At 41.4% G+C, this 9490-nt stretch overlaps 1 protein-coding gene across 2 annotated transcripts; it reads left to right on the plus strand.

The window, feature by feature from the left end:
- Positions 1–40: 40 nt before the first annotated feature.
- Positions 41–6904, plus strand: BLOC1S2 (biogenesis of lysosomal organelles complex 1 subunit 2). Of its 2 annotated transcripts, none has more exons than XM_019724893.3 (5): positions 41–197; positions 582–698; positions 3767–3886; positions 4611–4715; positions 6434–6904. In XM_019724893.3, the coding sequence occupies exons 1-5, from the start codon at positions 95–97 to the stop codon at positions 6463–6465; spliced, it is 477 nt and encodes a 158-aa protein (XP_019580452.1). In that variant the 5' UTR covers positions 41–94; the 3' UTR covers positions 6466–6904. The 2 variants fall into 2 exon arrangements, with proteins under 2 accessions (XP_019580452.1, XP_019580453.1); XM_019724894.3 differs by having other exon boundaries at positions 155–249.
- Positions 6905–9490: the final 2586 nt, after the last annotated feature.

Genomic DNA, 9490 nt, shown 5'->3' on the forward strand with positions numbered 1-9490 from the left:
TATTACACATTATTGTGAGGCATGACTTACCGGAGAGACAGAGGTGCCAACCAGGGCTCCTGTGGGGTAGGGAGGAGGGGGCACTCCGGTGCGCATGCGCATCCGCATGCATCCCAGAACCGGAAGCACCGCGGGGCCCAGCATGGCGGCGGCAACCGAGAGTGTCCCCGCGACCCAACGGGAGGAGCCGGTTCGAGGTACACGGAGTCGATGGGGATGAAGTGTCCAGAGGGAGGCTTGGGACTCCGGGTAGGGGCCCCGGATGCAGGGACTCACTTGGCTGGAGCGGGCAGGTCGGAGGGAGGGGCGTGCCCGCGTGTGCCTTAGTGTTTGTCCTGTCAAAGCGGCTGAGTGGTTTGTTTGGCCGCGGAATCGGGTGGAGCTGGTTCGGGTGCAAGAGAGCACAGTTGGTGTGTCCGGTAGGACAAGGACGAAGTGAGGCACTTGAATTGATGGCACATGGAAAATGGAGCCGAGTTGATCGAATGAGGACAGGTGGAGGGGTGGGGGGCGGTAGGATGCTGTACTGGGTTAAGGACCCGGTGTGGGGCCCGACACTTAGTCATTCTCCTTTGATCCAGACGATGCCGCCGTGGAGACAGCTGAGGAAGCCAAGGAGCCCGCCGAGGCTGACATCACTGAGCTCTGCCGGGACATGTTCTCCAAAATGGCAACTTACCTGACGGGGGAACTGACGGGTGAGGCGGGGTCTGGGTTGATTCGGGAGCTGCGGCTTGGCTTAGGCAGACCTGGGAAGTGCTTCAGCAGCATCAGTCTGCGGCTCCCTCCCTAACCCCACCTGCCCTGAAATATGCCTGTTGGAAGTTTGGGGAGGTCGTGAATGGAAAGGAAAGCGGTCCATTCCTTCCCTGGAGAAATTCACCAGCTATTCAGAAACACATAAGAATAATTAATACAACTCTGCAGGCCTCTGTAGTGTAGACTCTCGCTGGCAAAGCAAAGAAGAATTCAAGAAATACCTCCTTGGGGGAGGTGTATTTTGAGCAGGGTTGTGAAGGGAATGATTAACCACAAAGGACGAAACCACTAGTGAGTGAAGTGGTATCAGTGAGCAGTTTGGCTAAAGCAGCTGTATTAACTGGGGGGGGGGGGGGGTGAAGAGAAATGGAATTGGGGAATGGGGAGTGACTTGCCAATTAGGGACTTCTTAGGGTTGGTCTGAGGATTTGGTGACTCGCCCTTTAAGACATGATTAATTTTTTTTGGTCCGAGGTGTATTTCCAGGTGAGCACATGATCTATGGAAGAGGGTCGAAAAAGTGAAATCTCGTCCAGTGTGGCCTCTCAAGCAGTTTTGATATTGTTTCACTTCCCCAGGAAGTTCTGTGAGCTAAATTTGGGAGCCAGAATCTATTAAAAAAAAAAAAAAAGGGCTTGTGAGTTTCTATCAGTCTGATTATTTCTGAGCAAGAGAAACCAAGTAACAAAATCTTGATTTTTGTCTTCTCTTTAAAAATTCTAAAGATTTGGCAATACTAGTCCCCCATTCTTGTGAGGCTATGATTGATTGGAGCCAAGCAACTGTCCTTTAAATGAGCTAGTGCTATGTAGTTTGTCCCCACCGCTCCCTGTTTTCTCCCTTTTACTGGGACCTGGTGTCCAATGCAATTTATCACTATTCTTATAGTGTTGTGTTTTTAGTAGTGGTATAGAAATGATTTTCTGCATCAACATCTGTATCAAAATTTGTAAAGTAAATGATAGACTAAGGTGACCACATGTTCCAAGAAGTGGGAGAGAGCGTATTTCTTTGGGGAAGTGAATACTCTTAATGTGTTTAATATACAAACATATGGCTTGCTTCACTCATTTACATGATCTGGGCTGTCTGACCCTTGTTTTAAAGACAATAATTTGATAGTAGTGAGTATGGATATGGAAGAGAGAAATGAGCAACATTTCAGATGAAAAGCAATGATGGTCTGTGACAGAATGATGGTAAAAGGAATGCAAAGTAGGGCATGGGTGCAAGAACATTACAGAAGTGGAATTTATAGGACTGGCTAAAGTGGGTATCGAGGGATGGGAGCAGCCTAAGATGTGTTTGAGGTTGTAAGCCTGGGTGGTGCCATAACCAAAATAAGAAAGTTGGAAAGAGGAACCATGTTCAGTGTGAAAATAATATTTTCGGTTTTGGTGTGGCTGATTTTAGATATTACCAGGACGCAAGTGACTGTTATCAAGACACTCAGGTGACTTTCACACGTGAGTCCAGAGCTCAGAGAATGATCAGAACAAGAGAAACAGATTTTGGAGTCACCTGCATCGTGCTGTGAGCTGAGGCTATGCAGGATGAGATTGGCAAGGGACAGGTTAGAACTAGATAGGAGTTCTAAAATCTCTGGGAATGTCGGGATAGGGCAATTCATTTGTTCTTAATAACAGTGCTTGAAATACCTAGGTTTCCAAATGATTTATTTATTATAAAATTAATTTTAAGCAGATTGTAATTTCCCTGGTTGTCATTCTTCCTTTCCTAAGTGCTTTTTTGAGTTTGAAAGGAAGCTGGAATCATCCTATGAATGCCGTGGGAATGCGCCACCCATGTAAATGTCATTATGTGTCAGAGCTGAGAAAAATTGAGAACTGATAGTTAAGGAGGTTGGATGAGAAAGAATCTGGTATAGAAACCTAAAAAGAGCAGTTAGAAAGAGATTAGAAATCTGTGTAATACAGTATACAATGCTATAGCTGCCAAGGGAGAATTTCATGGAGAAAGGGAGAACATAGTGTCAGATACTATAGAGAGATTCAGGGGGAAAGTAACTGAGAAAATGCTATGGATTTCGTATTTAAGAGAGCACTTATGACCTGGGAGCATGTAATTTCTCTGGATGGCGGTGGCACAAGCCAGACTGCAAGGGTTCACATGAATGCATAGTGAGGAAGATGAAGCAGTAAGTGTAAGCTATTCTTTCAAAAGTGTTAGCAGTGAAGCTCCTTTGCTTTCCTGAGCAAATGACATAGGTATAGCAGAATAGAGGGAGTGCTTTTGGTCTAGAAGAAACCTGAATATATTTCTTAGATGGACAGAAAGGTCCAGGATGGAGAGAGAGATTGGAAATGCAAGAGAAAGGATTGAAGAGACGCCCTGAAAAGGTGGAAGAGTTTGAGATGGAGAGCACAGGAGGAGGCGTTGTCTTGGCAAGAACAGGAGCACTTCCACCTCTGGGGAAGATATGAAGGTACAGAGAAGTTTCGAAGTGAGGCAGAAAGGTTGAAGCAGCTTATGTAAGTGGGTTTGGCTTTTGGGAAAATTGGCGTAGAAGCATGTGCTTTGAGTAGGGATGGGGAAGGGAACTGAGAAGCAGACAGATGGTTTGGAAAACTCAATGTAAAAAATGCAATCAGAATCACACAATAATAAACGAGTTACTAAGAAGTGGTGAGGTCCTAGTTGATTTTATATATATTTATGGTGTAGTCCCCCAAATTACATGTTTTCATACTGTAGAAATACCAAGACTATTTCACCTCCTTTATCGTAGGACATGAGTGTATCCTTTCCCTTCCTAACTCAGATCCTGAAGCTTCTGGATCTTATTTGGTTTAAATAGCTTGCTGATTATTGCCTGAGTTTCTACTTAGACATTCAGAGTGCACAGGCTGAGTAGAAATGTCATAGATCAAAAGTGGCCTGCTCCTTTCTCTAGGTCCTGCCTTGAACTACCATTTAGCCTATAATTCCACATTCCAGTGATTTAAGACAAATCTTAAAGGCATCACATGTTCTGTTTGTTTTAAAGCCACCAGCGAAGACTATAAGCTCCTGGAAAATATGAATAAACTAACCAGCCTGAAATATCTTGAAATGAAAGATATTGCTATAAACATTAGTAGAAACTTAAAGGACTTAAACCAGAAGTGTAAGTATTAAGTTTTATAATTAATTAAGTTTTAAGTATTAAGTTTTTAATTATAAACATGTTTGTAATGAATGTTCTCTTGTGCTTGGGGCTGTGGAGAAGGAGAAGGACCATGGCCCCTGTCCTCAGGGAGCTCATTTTCTAAAAGTGAATTACAAAGTTAATTTCTTCCATTCTGAGGAGTAGCATGTTTTGGTGGTGTGGTTATTTATGCTTCTGATTCTTGATTTGATCAGTTTATTTCTGGTAAGGGATCGGGGAGAGAAAGGGTGGCCAGATTCTAGTGAACTGATTTAACAATGAAATCCATAAAGAACTACTGTATAAACCGAAAACCAGACATCTATAAATGGAAAATGCTAATTTAGACTGGTAGAATATGTTTTTCCGTTAACTTCTGTTTGTGCTCCCTGTCTCTGGGGCACTCTTTCTTGGTCTGGGAGTACCCAAGAAATGGAACCAGCAATGGGAAGATTGCTTGAGGAGCAAGGAATTTAAAAGAGACAAAATTAATGGATGAGAGACGTGCTTTGTCTAGGTCACAGCCCTGCCTGATCAGCTAGCTACTGTCTTCTAAGACATTTGTCCTGCTAGTGATCAGAAGCATGTCACCCCACCAGTGTGTCTTAGGTAGAGCTGGAGAGAGACCAGTATTGTTACTTTCTCATTCTTTTTCTATATAACTTGTTGGCCATATAAATGTGATTTCTCTTTGTTCTTACAGATGCTGAACTGCAGCCTTATCTGGATCAGATCAATGTAATTGAGGAGCAGGTAGCAGCTCTTGAACAGGCAGCCTACAAGTTGGATGCATATTCAAAAAAACTGGGTAACCATTTTTATTTCTCTTTTGATTTAATAAGAGTACCCTCCACCCACCAGTTTGACCTTATCTGATATGATAGTTAATATTTATGGTGTGCCTACAATGATCTTTTTTAATCTTCACAAAAATCTAGTGAGAATAATCTTTTAGTAGCAGTAGTAATAATAATAACATTTCCTAGGTACTTAATAATATATCAGGCATTGTTCTTTATGCCTTACTTGTATTATGTTTTTTTTAATCCTCTTAATAATCTATGAGGTAAGTACATGATTTTTATCCCCATTCTATAGAGGAGGAAACTGAGGTTGAAAGGGTTAAATAACTTGCGTTAGGATACAAAGCTGGGAGAGGTGTATTCCAAACCACAGCCTGTTTGAATACAAAGCTCAAACTCGTAATTGTGGTTCAGCAGGCTGAAGCATCTTTAATAATGTAGATACGTATGTCTTAAAAAACAAAATAGTCAATGAAGAGTTTTCTTGAAGGATTACTTTTCCTTAAGGAGGAAACTGGTACTTTTAGTGTTGATGGCTTGCTAACTGGCTGTGGCTCTTAATATCCATGATTAAAAATAACAAAGTTGTTTTTGTCCTAGATATAATTTACAGATTATTTTATTTTCATCATTGACAATTGTTGACTACTTCAAGAGAGTGGTTTGTAGCAGACTGAAATTTGACATGGGTGGTAATTAACAATTTCATTGTCCACAATTAAATTTACTAAATAGTCACTGTGAACCTTCCTATGTAAGAGGCATTATACCAGTGCTTTCAAGGTTTTTTAAAAAAAGTGAATCTATTACATTAAGAGGCCTATTTGATGGTCTGTTATCCCTTTGTATCTTTCAAAATTGCCTTTCTCGAGTGAGGGGTAGGGATAAGAAAATAAAAGGTGACACATACATTTATCCTTTCTGAGAGTTCCAGGCTGTCTCCCAGAGGGTGTCTGAGACAGTGCCTGAAGAGGCAATTTCCTGTGCTTAGTAAGGCTCCTGGTGGCTCAAACAGCAGTCGACCTGCTCTACTCTGGTGGAGCCGTCTGAGCAGGTGCTGTTGACAAGTTAGAACATAACGAATTTGTGTTGGGTTCTCTATTCTATGTGTGTTTGTTTGACTCCTAACCTTAAGCTGTGCACGTCAGTGATATTTGATGTGATAGCTGACATTTATGGTGTACCTACAATTTGGACACAGTTTGGCCAGCTGATGAGATTGAAGCTAATACACTTTCCAAAAGTGTAATAGACTTTTTTTTTCAATTTTTTTATTGGGGAATATTGGGGAACAGTGTGTTTCTCCAGGGCCCATCAGCTCTAAGTCGTTGTCCTTCAATCTAGTTGTGGAAGGCACAGCTCAGCTCCAAGTCCAGTCGCCGTTTTCAATCTTAATTGCAGGGGGCACAGCCCACCATCCCATGCGGGAATTAAACTGCAACCTTGTTGAGAGCTCATGCTCTAACCAACTGAGCCATCCGGCCGCTCCTCTGGAGACTCAGTGGCAGCTTGTTGTCTTCAATGTAGTTGTGGAGGGTGCAGTTCACTGGCCCATGTGGGAATCGAACCAGCAACCTGGTTGCTCAGAGCTCACGCTCTAACCAACTGAGCCATCCAGCAGCCCCTAGATATTTTTTAATTTGCTTGGAAATGCTAATGGAAAAGTATCTTTGTAAGAGCCAGTTTTTAAAAATACAACTTTTCCTTCCTCTATCCCTGGCAGAAGCCAAGTACAAGAAGCTGGAGAAGCGATGAAAAACTTATTCCTGTGGAACAAAGTCTTTTTTAATTTGGAAGAATATTTTAAAGACCTGAATCTTGGGGCTGAAGACATGTTAAAACTCCTCAAAAGGAAGCCGTGCTGGCCATCCCAGAAACATCTCACCGTTGGAGTAAACTAGAGGACTGTGGCTACTCCTGCACTTCTCTTGGGGCAGAATCCCTCAGAAACTCACACTTATAACCCCTTACCTTTTACTTGAATGCTTCATTATCCGTTCAGCACAAAGAATCTCTTAAAGTTCAGGGTAAACCTGGGCTTGCCAGTCGAATCAAATGAGAGGCCCTGTTTTCTCTACAATATTTTCTTAAGGCTGGATTTTGAGTTTCTGTGTAAATGGTTGTTTTTTCTCTTAATGATGTTACTGTATTGCTAACAAGATTAAAAAAGAAAATAAAACAAACTTGTTCTTTATCATCTTGTGAATGTCAGTAATTTATTTTCCGTAACATTGCATAATTTACTTTTCCATAACATAATAGAAAATCTTAAAATAATTTCAGGCTGAGTCTTCTAGACTGAGCAGAAACAGTAAAAGGAGTGTTGTGATAGCTTGGTGTATGTTATGGGCCCCTCCTGTCTCTTCTATGTGTGAGTCAGATATGTGGAGATGGATGACATCTTTTCATATGTTCCCTTTTGGAAATGTGATAAAGACAAAAACAGGATATGTATGTGTGTGTTTATGTGAGGTGGGGAGGTAGGGCTGCCACTCATAAAGTATTTTATAAAATATCTTCCTACTTGTGTCTGCAGGGTCAGAGGGGCTCCTGGGTAGCTGATTGCTTCCTTTCAGACTAAAGATATCAGTGGCTAGAGGATACTGACTGATCAGTCTAGTTTGAAAGGTAGTCATAGTTGGGTGTTAGCGCTTAGGAAGATGCCTGAGGTCCCCAATTCCATCTCCAAAACAGTTCTTAACTGTTTCTGTCATTTCCCACTGTCTCTGTTCCAAACTACCATTTATCCTCTGCTCCTCTGGACTATTTCATTTATCCGGCTCTAATTATTTCCTGCCTCCTGCTAACTTAGGGCTTAGTTTGTTCTTTTTCTAGTTCCTTAAGGTATAATGTTAGGTTGTTTATTTGAGATCTTTCATTTTTCTTACTACAGACATTTATAGCCATAAACTTGCCTCTTAGAACTGCTTTGCTGCATCCGTAGGTTTTGGTATGTTGTGTTTCCATTTTCATTTGTCTCAAGATATTTATTTTCCTTTTGATTTCTTTTTTGGTCCATTGGTTGTTCAGGAGTGTGTTGTTTTATTTCCATGTATTAGTGAATTTTCCTGTTTTCCTCCTGTTGATTGAATTCCAGTTTCATACCAATGTGGTTGACATAATTTCCATCTTCTTCAACTGGTTGAGACTTGTTTTTGTAGCCTAACATATGATCTATCCTGAAGAATGTTCCATGTGTACTTGAGAAAAATTCTAAAGTCAGACTTGGCACGCATACAAGCCTCCTATTTTTTCCCTTTTTTCAATCTTGTTTTTTGTTACTCTGATACTTACATTGTGTTCAGCTTTTTTTTTTTTTTAAATTAAAATGTATTGGGTGACAATAATCAACAAAACTACATAGGTTTCAAGTGTATAATTCTCTAATACATCATCTATATATCGCATTGTGTGTTCACCACCCACAGTCAGTTCTGTGTTCAGCTATCTTGACCTACCTTAATTCCTATGAATGAGTTTTCTTTTCATAAGCTTTCTACTTTACAATAGATTTAGATTTGCAGGAAAGTTTTAAAGATAATACAGAATTCCATGGATGAGTTTTCATATCTTACTATTGTTTTCTCTTCCTGAAATGATTACTCATCCATGTTTGGCAAACTTGTACTGTTCAAGATACAGACCTGATATCCACTCCTGGGCTGGGCTTTATTACCCCAAAAACATGCTTAGTGTGCCAGTAAAGCAGGGGCATCGATATTTATGAGGCAGATAACTTGATATTTCCCAAAAAAGCATTGCAGAAGTTGTGAGGAACACCAGAACTTTGTTGTTCCACCTTAAATTTATTCATTTTTAATTGCTTGGCTGCTCTTGGTGACTCTTCTATGCTCCTCAGTTGTCAGGATCGCTCACGTTTGTTTCCATTTCCTTACATACTGTTGTCTCCTACTGTAAAGTAAATATAATATGAGTTAGGTGCCCCCTTGTGCCTTCCACTTGTCAGGGGAACGCTCTGTCCAGGTGACACCCAGACAGTGACTCCCCTGTCAGCAGGAGTAAACTCGGGAAGGCCTCACCAGCCCCCTTGGTTGAACAATAGCTGACCCGCATGAATAGGATCACGTAGGTTGCCCTGTGGCCATAGTAACTTCATGTACATTGTGAAACTTCCCGAATCGTGTCCCCTGCCTTCTACCCTAGATAATTACCCTGATACTTGTGATTCATTGTCCCCATGCTTGCTGATTGTAATCGCTATGGCCTAGCATTCTTTCCCGACTGGTAATCTATTGGAAAAAACCCTATATAATTAGTGTCCTGGGGGAGCCCTAGTCGTAATTCTCCAACTGGGACGCTCGCTGGACACACCTGAAGCCATGGACACACCTGAAGCCAAGACGCTGTCTCGGTTCCCCAGCGCCTTGGAAACACTCTTCGGGTGGTGAGAACTCACTGTTGCTCTTTGTCTTATTTTGCTTTATTCTGTCTATTTCACTTATTGCTTCACTTAATAAACAGTGTTTTGCTGCCTCAACTCTGTCTCAGCGTGCATGGTGAATGCGTATTGGACACCCAAATTCTGTGGCCACTTAAAACGTAGCCCCTTGCTGCTGCACCTACCAATTGGCTTGAACTCTCCAAAAAGTCAATGTCATGAAAAACAACCAAAAAGGTAGGTGGACTATTTTAGATAAGAGATTAGAGATAGAACCAAATGCAAGTGGGAAACTTGACTGGATCCTGAATGAAAACAAAGGTATAAAATAAAGTTGAGGGGACTAAGGAAGTTTAAAATATGGATGTGTGTTAGGTGATA

The sequence above is a fragment of the Rhinolophus sinicus genome, chromosome 15 (genome assembly GCF_057876585.1).
Source record: "Rhinolophus sinicus isolate RSI-liver-muscle chromosome 15, RSI-T2T, whole genome shotgun sequence".
Taxonomy (NCBI): Eukaryota; Metazoa; Chordata; class Mammalia; order Chiroptera; family Rhinolophidae; genus Rhinolophus; species Rhinolophus sinicus.

Bases quoted from the DNA above. Each gene is read 5' to 3' on its own strand.
- BLOC1S2 (XM_019724893.3), top strand. From the start codon at position 95: ATGCGCATCCGCATGCATCCCAGAACCGGAAGCACCGCGGGGCCCAGC. The intron at 699-3,766 runs GTGAGGCGGGGT...TTTGTTTTAAAG, and splicing joins CCTGACGGGGGAACTGACGG to CCACCAGCGAAGACTATAAG. The intron at 4,716-6,433 runs GTAACCATTTTT...TATCCCTGGCAG, and splicing joins TGCATATTCAAAAAAACTGG to AAGCCAAGTACAAGAAGCTG.